A 22,621-nucleotide genomic window follows, 5' to 3' on the forward strand; every position below is an offset into this window, starting at 1 on the left:
AAACTCTTGGATAAACTTTATTTTGAATAAAGTTTGAATTATTCTGTGTTCATGAAATGAATTTAACCGCTGTAATGTGCAAACACCAAATACAGGATGGCTAGCCACGATACGGCCCGCAAGTTTCAACATCTCAGCATTTTTTAACTGACTACCTTCTGTTCGATTTCACTCTCTCTCTCAGAAGAACGATTGATCCGTGCAGTCGATGTTGATGCAGTTCTGACCGAGAAATCCCGTTGCAAGAAAAACGCCTTGAAGCTTTTCAATTATTTAAAAGCGTAGTCGTTTACTCAAAGCTTATTGACAGAGTTTCCATTTATCACACACTTGTTAAGCGCGCAGGAGAAACGCTGACGTGACGTTTTGAATCGGCCCAGGTCCTGATGGACAGCAATTACAGTACCGAACCAAAAATATTGCCTGACCTCAACTGAGTCTATACGGCTCGCTGGGGTAGCTGGGAAATCATTAGCTCAATGAATCCAGAGGAGGGCAAAGGATTTCAGAACCTGTCCTCATCTGAATTGGAGAGTGAATTCTGGGCTCTGGTTTGGTCTGGTGGTGATAGATCTCGACTCTAATGACTTCAGCTGACTTCCGACAGACCCTACAGACAGCAGCTCTCTCTCTGTCTCTGAGATGAGAAGTATTGTGTGTCACTGTGTTTGTGTGTCTATGTCTGTTGTCATTCACAGGCAACAGTGCCGTGTTTTCTCATGAATAACTACTGATATTCCATGTACAAAAATGCAGAGTGAAATACAAAACAATGTTTACACAAACCATTGATCTACAACAATTAAATTTTTAACCCCCAAATATTTTTAATCGTTTCAAAAGAACATGATCATGGATCATTTCATTATTCCAGTTATCAATTCAAATTAATTCAATTCATATTCACTGTGGCAGGGTTTCACAGCACAGGGCTTCTGATGTAACATAACACATAGAGTGTTTTTTCAGGGCTGTATGCGTATATTCAGAATCGGGGGTAACAGTTACTGCCCTCGGCTTGAGGTGGGGAAAATATAATTCTCAAAAGATCAGCAGTAAGCTTTTCAAATGAGATGATTAACTGCACAGCATTCAAATTAAAATGTGCATAGCATTACATTAACCGGCAGTTTCCATCTGCTTAATCTCTAAATCCTCTCAAAGATATACAGCTGCAGACAAAATGAAGACACCGCTCCAAATTTCTATTTCAAATCAACACTTTTAGATATATTGTCGCAGTTTCAGCCCAGTGTCTGTTGAACTTTAACAAAATCAAACCTCAGGAGTGACGTAGAGTCATCCAACAGCGATGTGAAAGACTGACAGCATTACAAGGCGCATGAAAACTGGAATATAAATCCAGGTTATCACGTCAAAAATCTTTTTGACATTTTCCTAAATACATTTATTATATTTCTTAAAAGTGAATATCAATCTTTCTTGTATTTACAGTATTTGAGGTTTGAAAAAATACAGAGCATCTGCAGTGTTGTTTTCACCTGTTTCTTGCCGTTTTCATTTTCTGCAAATAAATGAAATTAGAAACAATATTTTTATTTCAAATTTGGGAGAAATATTGTAAGTAGTTCACAGAATAAAACAAAATGATAATTTTACCAAAACACAGACAAATAAATCAATTTTAAGATCGGAAAAAGGGGTCTCTGAAATGGTCACTTAAAGGGATACTTCACCCAAAAATGAAAATGATTTCCTCACCTTCGAGTTGCTCCAAAATGCGTATACATTTCTTTGTTCTGATGAACACGCAGGAAGATATTTGGAAGAATGCTCATAACTAAACAGATCTCGACCCCCATTGACTCCCATATAGGAAAAATTACTTCATACATTTTTTGGTTCAGTTGAACACAAAAGAAGATATTTTGAAGAATGTAGGACAGCAAACAATTCTGGGGCACTTTTGAAATACCAATTTATTTTTCCTACTATGGTAGTCAATGGGGGTCGAGATCTGTGTTGTCATAAGCTTTACTCCAAATATCTTTCTTTGTGTTCATCAGAATAAAGAAATGTTTACATATTTGGAACAACTCGAATGTGACTAAATGATTTTTGCGTCTGTATATAAGCAAATAGTGGTGTCACAATATACCAGTAATGACAATAACAGTGATATTAATAACTGTGATTGTTGTATTAATACCACACATATGATAATATCCTACTTAATTCAGAGCTATCTGGTTGACAATTCGTAGGTTTTGGTAATCTCTCTCTTACTTTGAGTGTGATTCATCGAGTATTATAATTCATCGTGATAATATCGTTATCAGACGTTCTTTATTATCACAATAACTGTGCAGTAAAAAATCTGATATTGTAACAATCCTATAAGCAGTTGCTCTCCAAACTGAATTAAAGACACATTACTCACAAACAATACGGATCAATACATGACAGTTCTGCAGCTGAACTCATATCTCTACTGCGGTGCTGCGGTACAGTACTACAGGAGTCCTGCCAGGAGCTGAACTAGTCGTCACGCCGGATTCTTTAACCAAATGACGGATAATTCATCTGACAGCTGCACAGACTCGACTGTCAAGAGAATCAATCACATGCAGTTTGAGTGTCACTGTAAGCTGATTGGCACCAACTTTCCTCCAACACTTAGCCAAGTATTTTCGGATAAAATCTCTAGCCGTCTATGTCTAAATAACACTGCTGCTGCTTCTCGTTGCTTTAAAAAGTGTGTGTGCTAATCTTTATACCATGATGCATGACTTTTGTAAGGAGCAGTGCTGTCAACACTCACTAGCATCACACAACTTTACATTCAACATCAATCATGATGGTCTGTCCTCATTAGAACGAAGAGGCTGCCAGACACACATGAGTTTTGTTCAGACACAAGATGAGAAAACATCTCACCTGCAGTGTTCAGAAGGGAAGGGAGTAAACCTATGGATATCACCAGCACAGACCTAAAGATGAGGAACATCTGTTGGAGAACACCCTTACTGTGCTGTGATAAATCACAATCCCCATGCAGCCGGAAAACTGTGAGGGAACTTCTAGTGTGTGTGACTATGTGTGCAGATGGTTGTGTGTTTCTATGAGAGTATCAATAGATAGAGAGTAGGGCTGTGGGATATTAAAGTAAAATGCAACATGCGATAGCATGCTAAATAATGCAATATTTCTTTTTCAATCTGCATCCACCTAAAATGTATAGACCACTTCACAAGATGTAAACACTGGTTAAAAGCAATTCCAGTTTTAGTTTTATTTATTTGTTCATTTTAAATCTCACATATTTAATAGAAACTTTAAGATGTTCATTTAACATTTTGATTGGGTTAAAAGTGTTCCGTTAGTTGAATTTTGTCCAACCATTGTGTAGTGTTAAAAACTGAAACAGGAAGTTCTTTTGGACCAGCTCTGGATCAAGGATATAACTTTTTGAGTTTTTATCACAAAACAGTTATGGCAAAATATTGCGACATGCACATTTGCGATATTTCTATTTTTATGATATATTGTGCAGCCCAAATAGAGAGATAGAGAGAGTCCACTATAGGTCCCGTATAAATAAAAGCATTGCGGCGGTATCATATGAATACAGAAAGTATATATTGCTTCATTTAATTCTGTAAGACTGAAGGTAAAGGATCACACAGTATATTAAAATCAGAATTTTCTCTCATAAAACACACGGTGTGATTTCTTCACACATTTAATCCTAATGCTGATGAATTATTAATAATTGATAATAAGGTTTCATTGAGAAGAGAGATCCACAGGTCAGCCGGTGCTCTGCTGAGATCTTGAAGAAGTTTCTGCTTGAATGAGTGCATTACAAAGTGCATTAGATGACAAAAGCTCATCTTCTCCGTGAGAGTATAGATGAAGGGAGTGGCTATTATTCTCTAGAGCTGAAAACAGTCAAAGGTATGTTGAGGTTGTATGTGCAGATACACAAGAACCCCACTGCCATCTGCTGACCGAAAATAAAATTCACTGTCACACTGCCATAGAAATAAATCTTGATGCAGTTAAGCTCCAGAGATAGCAAAAAGCACAAGGCCACACCATTATAGTATTTACTATAGTAGTCTGTTGTCAAATTCCTATAGTGTTTTTAATCTTGTCATTGTAAATAAATGTCACTGTACCATAGGTAATACTACATTATACATATACTATATATGTATGTATGTATGTATATATACATGTATATATATGTGTATATGGGTGTGTGTATATATATATATATACATATAATACAATACATCATACTACAATTTACTATAGTTTACTATAGTTTTAGAAGAGATGTCAACTATGTGTCAAACTGAGCTCAGATTTGTCAAGTCTGCAATCAAAAGTCAATATTATTGAAGATCTCAATGTGAACTCAAACATTTCTCATCAGATTAATACAATCCTCATTACTTTACCTCTATCATTTACATGGATTTTAACAATTGAGAACTCCATCAGATCCCCTGTGCAATCTCAAAGCAACATAAGATAAAGTGTTTAATATTTGCACATCAGGATGAAATGACCATTAAAACACAGCAAGCGCACAATATCCACCCAGTATTAGGTCCATTCTGTATCTCAGGTCTGAAACCTAGCTCAGTACATTCGTCCTCTAGAGAGTCAATTATCCGACTGACATGTACTGTCCATCACACCTGCTTTCACAACATCCAGAATAAACACATGATCTGTGATGTTACACACCGCACAGCGTTCTCAGAAATATTCAGTGATGGTTTTTTATTATATGAAATAAATCATTATTTCATATTTCCAGTCATTCTTGTGCACATCTATCGGGAGAGGAACTATTATATTTGTCTGACTACAAAAAAATCCCAGTGATGTACATTAAAATCATATGGAACCATGGGATCTTTTGATATGATACATTAAGTAACCACCCTGGCAACCGCCTAGCAATGCCCTAGCAACCACACAGAACACCATATAGGCACTAACATTGCATAGGCAAACAGCTCTCTCATTATCTGCAGAAAATGTAAAACATCTACATTAGTTTCCTTTACAAAGTGCTTTTATGGATTCCTGCTTTTGAGCGCAAACCAGCACAGCAATTATATGAGAAAATTATCTCAAAAATCAATTAAGTGCAGGCACACTGTGACCCACAAGCATTTAACACTGTAAATCTGAAGATTCTGCTCATTTGTCATGTAAACAGCTTCTCGTGTACCAGACGGTTGTTACTCATGGATGATGCTGATGGGTTTGATGTTCTGCTGAAAAAAACCTTGATTCTTATTCCAACACGATTACCATGAACAAGATATAATCACTTGAGACAATAATGCATTTATGTATCGATTTCAAGAAAATCTAACTGACTTTTGTTAAGGTTATCCTAAGAAAACCAGGATTTGCATTTTCCTGTTTCATCAGAATTTCTACACCATTGACAAACAGCTTTTTTGTTTTAAGCAGCTTAAAACAACCTTTTCTCTAAAAGCAATGCATACATTAGTAAACATGATTGTTTTAAAGATGTTTGGATTGTTGAATTTAGAAAATAAGAAAATGGAATTTTGCTTTCACAGTGACCACAGAAACTCCTGCAGCTCATCATTCATTCTACAAATCACTTTATTAAGAATAACAATATAAAGACTACTCCACTTTTGTGATCATTTAAATTACAGTTCAGGATTTATTATTATCTGCTTAAAACTTAGTCTTATTTTGTGTATACTAAGTCTTATTTTGTGATGACTATAAATATTAAGACACACTTGTAGCTTCATGTCAAATTTATCACCTTATTGTGAAATAGAGAGAGACATCAACAGAGAAATAGAGACAGGAGAATGAAACAGATAAAAGGCGACAGAGAGAGATACAGATCCACACACTGTAAATGAGCCTGCGGTGTTTGAAACACAACATCACAACATTCTTACTCACTGTGTTTACTGATGATGTCAGTGTGTTTGTGTGTGACATCACAGCTCATGCACCAGAAGTACAGTCACCAGTGTGGGGTCTGGTACTGCTTCCGTCCTAATGATTTCATCAACCAATCAGCTGTCAGGACGGCACTGTCCTATTGGAAATTCAAATGAATCTCACAAAAACGTATTCATCTCAGAAACGCAAGAAATAAAAGCTCTCACTCGCAATGTTTCAAATGAAAACTCAATCTTAGTAGCATTCTCTAGAAATATAACATCCTCAAGCGGTCAGCTGACAGCATAGAATCTCACATCTGTTCATCAGGCTGCTGTAATGATCCCCGGAGTCCTCTTAAAGCTCCTGACAACAGCTTCCGGTCTCAGCGCATGAATAATAAATCTTTATCCTCGATGCCCCGTTGCATGAAAAACCCTTAAGTGAAAAAATGCCTTAAGGAAGAGATTTCTTAAAAAGTGTTGCCACACATGTCTCAAACCAGCACTTTTAACAAAGTGTTTAGGAAATGTGAGATGGTTTCTGTCAAAACTATAGAATTTGATGTGATGTGAGGCCAAGTATGGTCTTCCATACTCGGAATTTGTGCGCTGCATTTAACTCATATAGGCGCTCTATTATTTCTGAAAGTGTACCGGAAGTTAAGGTCAAACCACGAACGCGCGGATGCGTAATTGCATAACGTTTGTTTATGTTGTTGGTTTGAAACCGTCTATAGTTACAATACAACATTAGGACTTTATTAGACCACAAATGTCACATGACAAGGTTCCTTAAGTGCAACCCTGCATCCTCAATAAATAAGGGTTTTCTTAACTTAAAGCAGGCTTAGAGAATGAACTGCTATCTGGCTTTAGCTTTAACTTATATTTTTCTTAATACTGCCTTAAATCTCATGAGACTTCTGCCGCCAATAGGTCATGAAGGTTAATCTGCAGAAATGCCGAAGACTTTAAAGGAAAGTTCACAAAAAATGGTGTTCACTCACCATCAAGTTGTTTTGAACCTCTTTGATGTTCCGTCTCCACTGGAGATGTAAGACAGAAGGTTCTAGCTGTCCTTCCTACAAAGAAAAAAAGCTACATTAAACGAATAAAATCGTATTCATTGATTCTCCTATTGATTATTATATGAATGCTCAGAGACACAAGAGGAAAGCCGAAGAAAGTAATGCAAGTAAAGTAAGTTTAATCAGAGAAAAGAGCAAGAGAGAAATGAACACAGTTCAGGCAAAAAGAAACCTGATGTGACCGTATTCCACAAACTACACAACATGCTTCTACACAACTCAATATATCTAAAGAGCATGTTTCACCCTGGATTATGAAGTGTCGTGTCAGAGGTAGAGTGTGAAACAGTTTGTTTGGACTTTTTGTAGTGTTTTACAGAGCAACAGAAAGACAAAAATATAAACTGCATCAATGCCAAACACACCTGTTTGAACCTGAGAAGATGCAGGCGTTTGCCAGTTCGCTTTAAAAACAAAACAAATCAAACGTGTTTGTGACATAAACTCCTTTAGATTAAACGGGTCTTGCCGTGGAACCGCAGCGCAACCGTTTCGTATATCACATTTTAATGTTCAGCAGGTTTCTCCCGGCCCTCCCTGAGGATGCCCCTGACAGTTAGAGAGTCGATTACTCATGAGTGTGTGAGAGTTTTTAAAGAGAGAAAACAGCTCGCTAAGCTTCAGACAAACTGTTAAGAGGCAGAACTAATGCTGGAGAACAGAGCTGAATCCTGCGAGAGAAAAGCTTACACAGTCAAGAGAGACACACTTATCACTCTCAGTCAGAAGAGCGACGGCCCACGGGAGACGCCTGCGCGATTCCCCACCAGGGACATGCACAAGTCTTTTATTGTTGAGAACTATACTCACGCAGACTGGGTACACCATATAGGAACATCTTATAAAGTCAAATATAAAAAAACTTACATTAAAAGTTTGAGTAAGAGGGAGCTGCAGAGATTACGTATATTTTTGTAGTCTGCGATGGTACCCTTGACCGAAAGTCTTTTGCATTTTTTTGGAAGATTGCAAGAAATAAGCTCTGTGTATAACAAAGGTTTATGATCTGTACATGTTTTGTCTATCAAGATAATCTTAAAACAATTAACAAATTAAAACAACATTTGTTACGGTTTTATAGCCTACCTACAACCAGCAGAAGTAAAAAGCTAACACAAGGCTATAAACAGACACTTAAGGTTCAATTCAATTGATAGCAGCATCACCACCAACAAGCCTCCAACAACTCATTCAAACTTTATAAAAAATGTGTTTGCTGTTAAGTTATTACTCTGAATGAATCCACATCTACGTTTTAAGAGATTTGTGCCCATGTTGTATCATGTGTGAGCTTTATATGTGCTATGACCTCTAACGTCCCCGCCAAAGAAAGTAGTCGCATTTTGCAACATGTAAGGAACAGCCGTTTTTAAGACTCATTAAAGCTTTAAAAAATCACAAGCTGTATATAATTGTTGTGTTTTATGTCATGGAATAAAACGTAAAAATATTTAGAGGTTTTGTTTACCACAGACCTTATTCCCGATGGGCGATTTACCAAAAACCCACTAAATAAACTCATAGACTTTAGATGGATGGAACCGGAAGTCCGAAAATGCTAGCTCTCCTGAAGGAGAAAATAGAGTAAATCTCCAAGCTGAAGGCACGCAACTGAGGGTACAGAAATTTACAATTAACAGAGGATATTTTGTCCCCCTGATACTCACAACATACCGATTGAAGGGAATAGAGTTACAGACTAACTTGAACACCAGATATCTAACGCCCGTGGATACATGAACAGAGACTGTTGGGCAACATTCAGAAAATGTCAAACTCTACATTTTTCAGAGTTGTCGAGCTGATAATAATCGTTATCATAGTGAAGCGGAGGCTATGGTGCTCAGAGGCAATTTGGGTTTTGCCAGGCAGGTGTCACTGATGTCGAAAGTAGCTTCTGAGCTGTATGAGTTCACCGTGTTCCTGCTGTTCTGCTCCACAGGGTCATCTAATCCCAAACACCGGATACAAACACAATCACACGCTCCTGCCAGCACACAAAGTGGAGTGCAAAATCAACCATTTCCAAAATAGCAATCTGGGATTTCTTAATCAAATCTAATGATACTGATTTAAAAAGATACTAAATAACTAGTTTCATAATATAGAACCATTTGTATTTTTATCAATTATTACATTTATCATTTTCATCAAGAGGAGCCTTTCTTAGCCTACTCTGTGTATTAAAGGGCTCATATGGCCCAAATACATGTTTTTCTGTGTCTTTGGTGTGTTATAAGTTACACATGCATGTATTAGACATGTTAAATTGCACAAATGAAAGTGAACAAAAGATGCATTCTATCTAAAAGGGAATGATCACCCAGACCTGCCTGAAACACCTCGTGTAACCACACCCCCACAACCCTGATAACACACATACATCTGGCTTACGTCTATTTGATGTGTGCATTTACATCTCCAAGACATCTACAAGACATAGTTTGCTCATCTGCAATACGTCTCAAAGATGTCTGCTGTCAGACGTCATATAGACATCTAGACGATGTCTGTAAGATGTTTATGAATTAGAATGGATGTAAAGCTGCACTTTCTAAGCTGTTTATAGGATTTTTTTACACAGCAGATCTCCAGATCTTTAGCAGACGCATAACAGATGTTCAGACTTCTCCGAGACGTATTTCAAATGAGCAAACTTTGAGGTCTATCGTAAAGAATTGCGTAAAAATTACATATCTTTTAAAACTGTTTGCAAATGTCTGCAAATAAGGTCCAGCAGTTGTACAACCGAAAGAAAAATTGTGTTCACACTTTTTATGAACTCAATCTGCTTTTTTTGTTGACTATTGCACACATTACACTGGTTAAAATAAATAATTTTAACTTGTAATAAAATTTGTCCGTTGTGTTGTTAATGCAGTTTGTTGTCAGTTTTATCTTCTGTGTGTCGCTGAGGGAGAATCTGCCAAGTATGATGTGTGATCATCAGCAAATTTAAAGTTCTTTCTGTCTGATACAGAAAACCGGAACCTCGGATCCCATTTTCAGACAGCACATCCATCTGTAACTCAAGAGACAAGAAACACTGCTGATCACCTTCAGTCCTCACTGAAACATGTTGATCTCTACAGCATCTCACAGCAGGTCAAAGCGTCCAAACACCTTTAAATCTCAAGCAAAACATCTTCACATACAGGCAGCTACATGGCATCAAATTACTATAGCATAATAAAAAAAACATGCATGTTTTGTTTACTTACTTTCGTGTGTTCTGCTTTTTTAGGTTACTTTAAAGTTACTGATGGAAGAAAATTGTAGTTTGGCACATTTCCTGTCTTAATTTTAAGGGTTCATCAACAGCTTGAATACAATTACATTTAATTATTATCAGTTGCTTTCATCCAAGACCACACTGCAAAAAATGACATTCTTACTAAGCACTTTTGCCTTTTTTTGTAAAATGATCAAACTTCTTAAATCAGTATACAATATACTTGACCACAAAAGACATTTTGTCTTGTTTTATGAAAAATAATACAAGAATTCTTTTAATTTATGGTTAAAACAAGCAAAAAATCTGCCAATGTGGTGAGAAAAATAAACTTACATTTATTCAACCATTTTCTCAAGTACCTATTTCAAGTTTATTTTTCTCACCCAATGGGGCCCTTTTTTGGCTTGTTTTTATCATAAACTTACTTATTTCTTATTTTTTTCTCCTTAAAAAGAGACTAAATATTTTATGTCACATCTTGATTAAAGAATGTTTAGATGATTGTTCTACAAAACAAGACAAAAACATTTGGGAAGAATGTACTTTTTTTGCAGTGCCCTTACAAGACAAAAAGAGGGGGTTGGTCCTAAAAAGCCAACATCAGCAACTGTCGCTTTTTAAAAGTACAGAGCAATCTAAAAACTAAAGAAGAAAATAATTAATCAAATGCTAAATTAAATTAATCTTCTGATCCAAATATTTCCCGCAGCTCTTTGGTTTGGGCTCCTGGTCGATAAATTCAGTTTGCAACGTCTGTGTTTATTGCTTTTCATTACACTGATGAGTTCACACAGTCAGGAAAAATGATTCAAAAAGCATTATAAAGATTTGCCAACATTCACAGAGTTTAATGCCACACCCAAACGTCAAACCGAATCAATGGTGCCATCTGCTGACTACTTTGAGCTTTCAAGCTTTCGTTTATGTTAACACAATCTACAAAAACATTGTACAATATATGCAAAATATATCTTACTACAGCTTTCGTATTGAAAAAGATGAAGACTTGAGTATGACTCGAGATTTAAAAACATTAACGCCAATCGGTTCTTTCAAACTGTGATCACAAACGCTAGGCCATTACACATTCACTCCGAAAGTTTCGTTTTTTCGTCTTTGGCGCTCGTTTGTACCTGGTCTCTGAATAGTCAAAATGCGTAAAAATAACTTGCATAACTTTGCAACGTTTGGGTATTGGTGAGAATTTAAAATGCTTTCTAATTACATTTTGTGTCTTTATTTATTCTCCATGCAAGTGAGAGTAGTTTCATAAAGAAAGACCGCTGAATCTCAAGTCAAAGCCACCGCCCGATAAGTGCAAAGTCTTGGCCTGCGGTCATTTCCATTGGTTTCCACTAGTAATCTACAAATGACACAACACACATCTGTGATTCAAGTAATCAAAAACAATTTATTTCCGATTAAACACACTTTTGACCACTAACAAGAACGACTATAGCTGTACAGAGGTTAGCGGCGAGATGGTTTTGGCATGATAAAGACTTTGACAGGTTTGCTGAGGTGGATTGTGCCCTCGATGGAGCTCTCGCTGGTGGGGAGCCCATCCATGCTGTCGTTCCACGCAGGTTTAGATGCAGAAAGCTTACTGCTGGAGCTGTAGGCCAGAAGCAATCGGACCTCAATCTGACATGGCTCTGGGAATAAAAATACGGATGAAATTAAACCGACCAACTGGATGACTGACCAAACCCACAACCATGCCTGATGTCAAGGGTCCAAGCTGGGTGATGTGAGACTGACAGGAACATAATTTTTCAGGTGGAAGTCATTGCATTTTAAATACTATGAAGACAAGTACTTTTATTCGTGAAGAATAGGCGATGTATTAAAAAAAGTGCCGTTTAGATTTCGCGATGACTCACCTGTCCAGGCAGAATGAGAGAGATAAACCTGTGTGACCAGTCGCACGCGTCCAGGTCCTGGGGTTCTGAAATCTCCAGGTTTGGGGTGGATTATATGAGACAGTCCATCCGGATACAGAACCTGCAGGGGATGACAGAAACAGAAAATGTGTCATTACGAGCATTTAATACAAATCAATCTTCCTAAATGAGCCGAAGAACTCTGACCTGCACTTTGACTGTTGTCTGTGGATCCTGCACGTGTTCAAGAGTAGCATCGACATCTAACGCCACCACCAGACCAGAGGTGAATCTTAAAGGATTGTCCGATTCTCCCGTTGGCTCAATAATCGTTGCCGATGCCCTGTGGATCTTAAATAAACCAAAATGAAATGGAAAAAGGATCATTCATATATCCTACTATACGACAGTCTAACTTTCGTCTCGAAGTTCTTTGACAATCTGCAAACCTGCTTGGGTAGTTTGAGATGAATGAATCTGCTTTGGCGCAGGGTGGTCTGGAGGATTTTAACAAGATCAGCAGGTTTACAGGCCACCAGTCTGGGCATCAACTCCAAGAGTTTCTCCACAAAACTGTCCTGGAAATGTGGCAATTCCATCACGAACAGCCTGAAACGTGAAAACTCAGAAGTTTAGAACAAGTTCTGATGCATTAGCACAGCCTCTCCGAGAAAGTATCATGTTTTTCACCTCTGAAACGACTCCACATCTTGTAAGAATTTCTCACAAACACCAAGAACACGATCAACCCTGTTATGAGAAGGAGAGAGAGGGATCAGTTTCGCTTCTATGAGGTGTTTTTGTGTTAGAAAGTGTTTGCGACAGATCGCTGACCCTCGTTTGGATCGGGCGGCGAGGATGAGCTGTAACGCTTTCGCCTGCAGACGAACGTTGTGGATCGTGGCGATCTGTTGCGTCTCCAATCCGCTGTACAAGAACTCCAGTTTATACGTCTCGTCCAGGATCTAAAAACAAAGAAACCGCTGCAGTCCAGACTTCAGGACGATGGGAAACCTCTATGGTTTGGGTTCCTCATGCTTACCTGCCGGGCAGCCGTGGAGACTTTAGCATTCTGTTTGAGACACAGAGGCACGGCCATCGTCCATAGCTTCTCCTGGAGAGCCTGAGAGTAAACAAAAGTAAAGGAATATGAATGAATACATGTGGTGCAAGGTAAATGTAACCATGGAGTGTTGGCACTTGTGTAGTGGTGTAATATTTGCAGTGACCTTGGTGAGCAGCAATTGGCAGCGGAGATACGTGGCACAGAAATCTGCGGATCCAGCCAACTCAGTCTGTAGCTCGCCCAGACGCTGCAGATCTCTGCACGTGAAAACATTGTGTCGACAAATACTTGACAATAATGACATCACTTAATATTAGAAGTCATTTTTAAAATCAATAAAGATGGCAGTGATCCATGGCCAATAGCCACTTGGCTAATTGTTTTAAAACATAAAAAATAAAACATAACATTATAGGGGTGTAACATTACATCATACTACAAAAAATATGATTTTTTTAATTCCTTTCTTAATTTTACATCAAAATTCAGATGTGTTCATTTGCATGTAAATGGTTTAATTAAACCTTGTACGTTGTCAATTCAACATTTCAGTGAAAATTTTAATGTTTGTTAAAAAAATCTGCTATTTGAATTTCAGTTTTATGTTTTGATCGCAAACTCTGTATTGTGTTTTTTATGGAATCATAAGCATAAAAAAGCATATAATTTAAATCAAATTGATTCACTGATTTCAAAACCATTTGTTTTATACCTGATCGTGAACTCTAGCAGATCCTGAGCTCCAGGAGACTCCAGATTCTGAAGGGCGCTGACACGAACGATGCTGTCTTGCAGGAAGGTCCGTGCAGACTCCAGACTGCCTGAAGCCACACCTGATGCCTCCGAACCAGCCGTCTGCTTTCTGCCCGGCAGCTGAGAGAAAAGACGCGAGGTCAAATGAGGATCAAACTCTTTTAAAGGCGACACATAAGGCAAACAACCATTTAATCGAATTCAGTGGACTGAGAGCAGGTTTCTCACCCGGAGATGTGGCACCAGGTGGGACAGGCTGTCACGAAGGTAGGCGTAGTGACAGAACGTGTGATCTGAGAACAGCGCAGGCATTGTGGGACAGGATTTGGCTGCATTGAAGACCAGCACTAATACAGCGATGTCTAAACAAACACGACTCAGGAAAAACGAACAGCAGCTGAATAGACACATCAAATACATAGGAATACTACAGACATGAAACTTCAAGAGATTGAAACCTTTGACAGGTTATGTTTGTTTAAATCTCAAGACTCTGCCGTCATGTCAGATGTGCAGGATACAGGCAGGGTCGTCCATGTCTGGTTCAGGGGTGTCAAAATACGGGTGAGTGCTCAAAAGTTCCGGGACGATGGGCAACACCAGTGTTGGGTGTCGAGCACCGAGGAACTTCAGACATCTGACATAAGAGAACAAAGACGAGGTCAGCCACACTGAGAATGACAAAAACAAGAGGGAGGAACAGAGATGAACTCACTTCCAGACTGAGTTGCGGTCGGTCGGGTACTTGCTGAGGTTCTTCAGGAGCTCCAGCAGAGCCAGCTGAATGCAATCCTTGGTGGAGGCGTTAGTGTAGCAGAGCAACTCGTGCAGAGCCTCGCGAATGTCTCGAGATTTGTCCTGAGATGAACAGACACGTTAACAACCTTCACATAGTGATGTCATAGCAACACAAACACAAATTAAACACAATTTCTAAACGATGCGTCTGCAGCCTGCTCTGAAGTGTTGACGGATCATGTTTTGCATGTATTGTATTTTTGTATGTGCCCTCTGGTGTCGTACCTCCAGTACCGCGAGCACAGTGTCCAGCTGGTCTTCTCTGAGGGTGATGTGAGTGGAGATCTGCCGCAGCGCATGGATGGACTGCAGTCGCACCTCCTCGATTTCATCATTAAACATGTCCACCAGGAAGTCCAGACACTTTTCTGCGAAGCTGGGTGACGACTGGGCGAGCGAACAGAGAGCTTCTACAGCGGCGATGCGCACTTCTGTGACATAACATGCACATCTGAAGACATAGTGGCAACATGCTGAATATGTCATCAGAGATGTTTTAAAATACATACCGTACATTTCATCCTCCAGCCCGTGAACGAATGCCCCACAGGCTCCGGAGTCGATGAGATTCACACCCGAGGTATCGACTTTCTCTTTGGGGGCATCATCGGCCCAGCGGCGTCCAGACGAGAACTCTCCAGAAGCGTACAGCTCTTTAGCTCGCTCGTGAGCCGTGCGCTTTCTCTAAAATAGTGCAAAGTGCCATTCATATTACTCTTAGTTTATATTTTAGTCTCTCTTTTCTTAATTCATTATGCAGTGATTTTGTTAAAGGTATGAACACTGAGGATCAATCAGAAAAATGTTTGTCATTGTTTTTGTGTGGAAATACCCTCAGATCTGACATCAGTTTCTTGTCTAAAGTCTGCTCCAGGAAATGAGGACTGACTTGGTGCATAGAGCCCTGAAAGAAAAGAAGGGAAAAAAATGACAAAAAGAAAGATATTCATGACTATATGTCAAGAAATCGCATGTCGAAATGTATGCTTGCGCGCTACAAGACTCACCAGCAGTTTAGCAGCTTGCACTCTGACAACCCACGAGCCATCGCTGACCATGTGACAGATCTTCCCAAATGAGTCGTCTATAAGTCGGATCTCCTCATTGGACGAGGGTATGGGAACAATACTGTGTGGATACACACGCTCGCATTACACTTTATAATCCTGTCAATAGCCTACTATCTTGAATGGAAATAAAATTTGTCCTAACAAAATATTGAAATGGCAGAAAAGTGTCCACACAAGCATGCTTTTTAACCCTGTCCTGGAGAATGCCTGTACTACACAATTTGGATTTCCCCGTAATAAGATGCATCCAATTTAGTTTGTGGATGAGAGAGAAATGTAATAATAGGAGATGGTTGAGAGTAGAAAACATAAAACAATACAGAAAGATCACAGCATAACATAGGAAGCACTGTTTAACACAACACCGCTCCAAGTAAAAACTGCACCTCTACCTTTCAGGGTAAAGCTGACTCAGAACCCAAACCATCTGCACTGCTGCTGAGCGAACCTGCTCATAATCATCATTCAAGAGCTTACAGGCCTGAGAGAGGAGACAACAAACAGTCCTAGATTAAAGCCTTCAATCACTTAGAAGTGATGTTTATAAAACGATATGACTAGGACTAACTAGCACTGGTTGTCTGTGACAACAGTAAATTATGCACTTGTGATCATACAAACATATTTGAACAAAAACTTTGAATTAAGTATTCCAAAGAGCACTACAATAAATTTATGTACGTTTCTTTTTACCTGGTTGTAAATATTCTGTTGAATTTTCATTCCTCTTTCATGTAGCTGCAGCTGCAAAAACAAATCTCGAATAAATCAAAGCAATATTTAATGAAGTATATCAGGCATGATATGGCGGAGAGTAAGGTTTAATGTACCATTGCTTTAATGGCAGCAGTGCGGACGCGAGGGTCCTGGTCCTGAAAGTAGTCGCTGATGACACTTTGCACATCTCGTATGAGTGCCGTCTGTCCTGCTGGTCCTGGATCAGTCTCTTTATTGAGAGGTTTATCTACCGTTCCTAGACAACCCAAGAGCTGCAGACACTTGTTCCTCACCCCAAAATACGTGCCGGACAGATGCTGAGAAGACATTTGCAAAGTCAAACAACCCCGGTCCAGAAAGTTCAAAGTCTGTCTATGCATGAAAAAACACAAGGCAGGAACGTAAATACTATTCCTACCTTGCACGCTACATCAATAAGTCTCTGAATAACTGCAGTTTTGTCTGGGAGTTGAGTACCAATGATCAGCAGAGTGTCCAACAGCTGAGCCAACACCTGATGAGACTCTGACTCACAGAGAAATAAACATTGAGAATAATTTACAAAGAAGACACGGATATTTATTACTCTCTGCAAAAGTATCGCGGTTAAGCGAAAAGGCATACTTTCATTGTTGAGAACGTTGACAGCATCGTCTACTATGCAGTCTGGAGAGAAGCCCTGTGTCTTTGACAGTAATCCCAGCAGAGAAGCAATCTTCAACCTGACAGAATTATCAGACTCCTGGATACCACAAAAACAGGTTGACGCAATTTATGAAACGCTTTGTAAATGTAACATGTAACAGGGTCGTGTGATGCTTCACCTTGTAATAATGCTCCAGCAGTATGCGCGCCACCCCCTCCACGCTCTCGGCCTCCACCGGCTTGCGTGCGAAACTAAGGAGATGCTGCAGGGCGTCTGTGGGGCTGCTGGCTTTACACAGGTCCAAATGAAGAGCTGCTGATTTACTGGGTTTGGTCAGCCGAAGCTTCTTCGCAGGTACCTCTTCAAGAGACACCTGCTGTATTGAGATCAAAAGAAACACAACAATAACAAATGTGTTACAAACATTGAAGGAGGAGAGAAGCATGTCTATATACATATATAAATGCTCCACTATACTATACAAACCAGGGTTTAGCTGTCATGTGACTAAAACAAGTTTTAAACTGACCAAAGAGAATAGGTGGTTTGTTTATCTGTCATTACAATAATTCATAAGCATAAGAACAGCCAAACAAAAGACATTCATATGGCAAAAACTACGACAAAATGATTGTATGTGTGTTTTATTCCAGTGGATTCAACGATGTTCTTTTGGTGCCCATCTGACGGACAACATCCCATCGACACAACCAGCAGAGGACATTATAGTTTGCACTAAAACCAATACAATTCTTATTAACAGCATTAAATCCATTCTAGTTCCTCCGCTGGTTTCTCTTGTTTTTTTTCATCAGGGCATTAAATGTCACACAGAAATTACAGACAACAAAATCTGTCAATATTATGAGAATATGATACTTAATGATGTACATGTATGAAAACTCATGTGTTCACCTGTACGACTACTTTAGAAAACTCCTCGTAAACGCGTTTCTTAAGATGAGCTGCCATAGCTGCTGTGTTTACGCCTCCCGGTCGCTGACATGCGCAGTAGGTGCGTCCTGCGCTTCTTCACGTGACCTGTGCTCAGTGGCGTTCAGAGAACTGAGGAAAAACAGCGCCACCGCATGGACGGAAGGTTGGCAGAAAATAGCACAGCACTGCACTTAATTTTTTAAATTAAAATGTTAAAATTAATCAGATGTTTGATTCTTAAATTGCAGTTTACTGAGACTGATCAAATATTTAGTCTAGTATAAAACTATAACAGGGTATAGAAATGCAATTTTAAAGGCCGGAATACACTATACTAATTTATAAAATCTGACCAGATTCAAAAAACTATACATCACACTCTGCAGACTAGAGCAGACTTCCTGTAACAAGTCCTGACTGAAGATCTGGGGGCAATCTGAGCAAAGTTCTTGTAGTGTATTCCAGCCTTAAAGGAATAGTTTACCTTCCAAATCCATTTACTCAGCCTGTTGTCATTTAAACCTGTGTGATTTCTTTTCTTCTGCAAAACACAAAAGATATTTTTTATAAAAAACGGTCCCCATCGACTTCTTTTGTAAAGGCACTTTACAAGTGGATCAACAGTTTTCTGTTACAAACATTTTTCTAAATATCTTCTTTTGTGTTCTGTAGAAGAAAGAAAGTCAAACAAGAGGGCATTTATATAATGACAGATATTTTTTGTATTTTAAGGTGAACTATTCCTTTAACAGAACCAAAAGAATTACATCATGAAACATACAGGAAATAGTAAACAATGCCACACCCAGAACATACGATTTTAAGTTTTTAATTATGTTTACTTAGTGCTGAATTTTGACAGACCAGTGATGTGAAACAACAGTTTTAATGCACAAATTATACAAAGGATCCTGGATTTTTTTGGGCAATTGGCATTTAAAAGCACACATTCAAAACATTTAAGATTGCAGAAATCTACGTCAATATTTACAGTATCAAGACAAAATTGCAGTGATGGAGATATCCTTTTATTACTTTATGTGATTATTCAAAGAATGTTATATGATAAGAAGGGACAGTACAACTTAAGTCAATATTACACAAGGGAGGCCAGTTGGGCAATTCCAGCGTTATGGACGTGACATTTTGTGCGATGGATGTGACATAAAAATTCTCAGAGAATAAATTTGTTACGATTATATTGAACCATCTGTTCATATTTTACTGAACCCTTGTAGATAGAGTCTAAACATCAAAAAATGTCAGTCTAAGAAAAAAAAATTGTGAGACGATTAACTGTAGGATTACTGTAAAATAAAATGCACAATCCTGAAGCAATAATACCCAATAAATGGAGAAGGGACTCCTCTTTATAGAACAGAAAATATTTACTTTATTTTGTATTTCATGTGTCCATTTATGAGGAATATTTAGCGTTATGGATGTGAAAATCCTGAAAATGGCACTTACCTGACTATGAAAAATCATGCACTAAAAATAAAACAAATTCTTTACAAATTTGAAGAGAGATCTCACATGGGTATTTGAACCACCAAATGTTAATATCTGTACAGTTACCATAGTAAAAATCGCTGTTAAAACTTTTTTTTTTCATGGTAAGGTTGACATTTTCATGGAATTGCCCAGTTTCAGAAAAGAAAGTCTGTCACTCACACTGTTGCTTCAGCTCAAAGAACAGATCTTGCCATAGATTTTACAAATGGAGATTCTGTTTCATGCATTTTGATTTCTTAACAATGTAAAATGCGCTGCCATTTCATGCTCAACACGGTCAACTTGTCAAAAAACGCGAATGCGATGATGTGTTGTGTGCTCGTGATTTAGTTCCTCCCCGCAAACCCCAGGAGGTCATCAGAAATAATCGTAAAGCTCTGTCTATCTTTTATAAATGTGATCAAACTAAATACTCTTTGAAGATACGAAGTATGCAATGCTACTCTATAGGTACTCAAGATTAATATGAGATACCTTTAATTCACTTCTCAAATCCCCATTTCCAGGAGGCACTTGGCCTATATGTTGGAGCTCACATAAATCACCACCATGTGAAAGTCAGTTTATAGAAGAAGTCGTTGCTCTTGAAGAGAAACGCTTTGCTGTGAGGGTGGATTTTAACGTTATATCCTTTGGCTTCTATGTCCAATTTAATGCAATCTAACAGGTCCACCCCTGAAGCTGGAGCTTTCCACGGACCGAAGGTCACCACAGATTCTTTTAGGGCGCCGAGACTGTCAATAGCATCTTTGTATCTGGCCAAATCATCGTCGGTCTTGACAACACACACAATTATTGTGGAGTATCGTGAGGCGATGGCTTCTGCTCTGGCTACTTTTAGAATCACCTCTAGGTTTTCACGGTAATTGGGCACACGGTTCAAGAACTGCTGTCTTCCCACCTTCTCGCCGAAAAACTGCGGTGTCTCCTCGATGGCTTTGACAAGAAGTTTGATGTTGTAGTACAATGCATCTTGATGCACTTCCTGTAAGTGTTGGGTAGGAAGGTTCTCCGTTCTGAGGTACGCGAGGATATACCCAAAGTGAGTCCCGTCACGATCGATGAAGTAACGACCCTCTGAATCCATCCGAGCGTTGGATGACCCATTAAACAGGTCTGCCAGTGTGGAGTCTGGGAACTTACGAATGGTCGCAAGAGTTGTGCTGAAGACATGACCCCCAATATTGAGCTGTACAACCTGAGATTTCTGAAGACAAAGAAAACAGACGGTGGTTTGTTTGAAAACTGCTGACCACCTTTTGTCATGACTGATTTAACAGAGAAGTGGGATGGACAGTCACGCAGTGCACCAAGATTTAAAGTAACTTTATGTTATCATTTATCACATGATGGATTTTATTACAAAATAAGCTTATACAACACTGATATTGTTTAAAGATTTTTAACTCTGTAAATTGTAAAAATCTGACAAATTGAATAAAACAAATGCTGTTCTTATCTTTTTTTATATTTCGAAAGCCACCCACCTGAATAAATTCTGTCGGAAAATGTAATAAATTGTTATATAAATGTACTAAATAATAGTAATTAATACACTTATGCTATAATAGCATTATTATGCTATTACAGCATAATAATTAACACTTATGCTATAGGCTACTGTAGTTTTCTGAAGTATTAAAGTTAACTGTAGAAAATAGTCAACATTCCTATTTCTATGAAAAGGTTAAAAAAACTACGTTTACTATAGTTTAGCTTACTATGTTAATACTTAAAAATACGGCATTATTTTTCATGTGAGAGAGATACTGTACTACACCAACAAAAACGATCTCAGACACTTATGGCACAGTCGTTTGTGATATCAATAATATATACTTTCACTGTACTTCAGTCATCAGTCGTTGTAGAACGGTAGACACAAATATAATGGTAATTTAAAACCACGGTTACAACGCTTACGATGATAAAATCCTGGTTAATGAAGGTTTCGTTGAGAACTAGGTACTATTTGTTTTGAAGGTGGTGCTGGAAAAACGCGATCTAGCGTGAACTTAACCTGAACACAATGACACGGAGAATACTGTTACAATGTGTCAGAGAATCATAAAACGCATCAAAACGTTGTTACAACGTGACACATTCGTTGATTTAAACAGTATTTCGCGTAGCACATTAGGCAGAGGAAGCAAACCAGCTGTTACGAAAACTTACACGAGAACATTATTAATTCAATAACATTGTTTAAAAGTCACATGTGTTCGTCTTACCGCCTTAACAGGAGATGTGGACTGTTTTCCAGTTGATTTACAGTCTGGTAAGCTCATGTTTTTTAATCTTCAGCTCTTCACACAGTCCAGACATTAACAGGTGTGTGTGTAACTTTGTAAGACCCACCCATGACACACAAATGACACAGACACGTACAGGTAAAGGAACACCACACGTACTTACATTTACTTCACAAACTAAAGTCATTTACATTTTAAATACTGCCTTGGTATTCGTTTTTTATTAGTTCTAGGTTTGATTAGTTTCAAGCTACATGGACAAAACGTTGCATTTTATTCGCACAAACTGTTGTTTGAAACCCATGACTGTACTGTTCATGTTATTTTCACTTCACAGAACTCTCTGCATGGTTAATAAATCCGACTATCGGGTTTGGATCTAGTTAGTAATTAAGGAACAAGCTTTTCAGGTTTATATTACACTGAATTAAACCTCTCAACAGCATTTGGAGCAATGTTGTTTTCATGAGGGGAGGCTTTTAAATAAAGGCTTTACCTCACAAAAAAAATATTCACTCATACTGTTAAGAATTTACATTTTGGATAAAATATCCTTATAGAAGCACTTTATTTATACCACTTGTCCAGATATGCCACATCTAACCAGTCACCAAAGGTACAATTCTGATTTCTCTAAAAAGTTCACAGGTATTCTGAGACATCAGCTAATAACTGCTATTCTTAGATTGATATCTTTTCAGGGATTATAATTCACACAACACTGCTAAACATAGAAATAAT

At 38.4% G+C, this 22,621-nt stretch overlaps 2 protein-coding genes across 3 annotated transcripts; both read right to left on the reverse strand.

Moving 5' to 3' along the window:
* Window positions 1-11,635: 11,635 nt before the first annotated feature.
* On the reverse strand, window positions 11,636-18,179 carry ints4 (integrator complex subunit 4). 2 transcript variants are annotated; one of them, XM_056766090.1, is made up of 23 exons: window positions 18,093-18,179; window positions 17,356-17,553; window positions 17,156-17,273; window positions 16,950-17,056; window positions 16,645-16,848; window positions 16,508-16,558; window positions 16,207-16,295; window positions 15,752-15,872; window positions 15,577-15,648; window positions 15,254-15,428; window positions 14,970-15,175; window positions 14,662-14,804; window positions 14,468-14,583; window positions 14,175-14,308; window positions 13,906-14,066; window positions 13,357-13,450; window positions 13,170-13,250; window positions 12,962-13,092; window positions 12,818-12,877; window positions 12,577-12,736; window positions 12,335-12,478; window positions 12,128-12,248; window positions 11,636-11,899 (listed from the first exon to the last, which is right to left on the reverse strand). In XM_056766090.1, exons 1-23 carry the CDS (start codon window positions 18,147-18,149, stop codon window positions 11,715-11,717), a joined length of 2,928 nt encoding a protein of 975 aa, XP_056622068.1. In that variant the 5' UTR covers window positions 18,150-18,179; the 3' UTR covers window positions 11,636-11,714. The 2 variants fall into 2 exon arrangements, with proteins under 2 accessions (XP_056622068.1, XP_056622069.1); XM_056766091.1 differs by having other exon boundaries at window positions 17,356-17,550; window positions 18,093-18,167.
* Window positions 18,180-18,926: 747 nt separating this feature from the next.
* kctd14 (potassium channel tetramerization domain containing 14) lies at window positions 18,927-22,525 on the reverse strand. The gene is made up of 2 exons (XM_056766657.1): window positions 21,860-22,525; window positions 18,927-20,835 (listed from the first exon to the last, which is right to left on the reverse strand). Exons 1-2 carry the CDS (start codon window positions 21,914-21,916, stop codon window positions 20,170-20,172), a joined length of 723 nt encoding a protein of 240 aa, XP_056622635.1. The 5' UTR covers window positions 21,917-22,525; the 3' UTR covers window positions 18,927-20,169.
* Between the last annotated feature and the right edge of the window lie 96 nt (window positions 22,526-22,621).

The sequence above is a fragment of the Triplophysa dalaica genome, chromosome 14 (assembly GCF_015846415.1).
Source record: "Triplophysa dalaica isolate WHDGS20190420 chromosome 14, ASM1584641v1, whole genome shotgun sequence".
Taxonomy (NCBI): Eukaryota; Metazoa; Chordata; class Actinopteri; order Cypriniformes; family Nemacheilidae; genus Triplophysa; species Triplophysa dalaica.

Coding starts and splice junctions, on each gene's coding strand:
- kctd14 (XM_056766657.1), bottom strand. CDS start 21,916: ATGAGCTTACCAGACTGTAAATCAACTGGAAAACAGTCCACATCTCCT. Junction 20,836..21,859: donor CCACATCTCCTGTTAAGGCG/GTAAGACGAACA, acceptor CTTTGTCTTCAG/AAATCTCAGGTTGTACAGCT.
- ints4 (XM_056766090.1), bottom strand. CDS start 18,149: ATGGCAGCTCATCTTAAGAAACGCGTTTACGAGGAGTTTTCTAAAGTA. Junction 16,296..16,507: donor AACAGAATATTTACAACCAG/GTAAAAAGAAAC, acceptor CTCCTCTCTCAG/GCCTGTAAGCTCTTGAATGA. Junction 13,093..13,169: donor TCTCCACGGCTGCCCGGCAG/GTAAGCATGAGG, acceptor CTTTGTTTTTAG/ATCCTGGACGAGACGTATAA.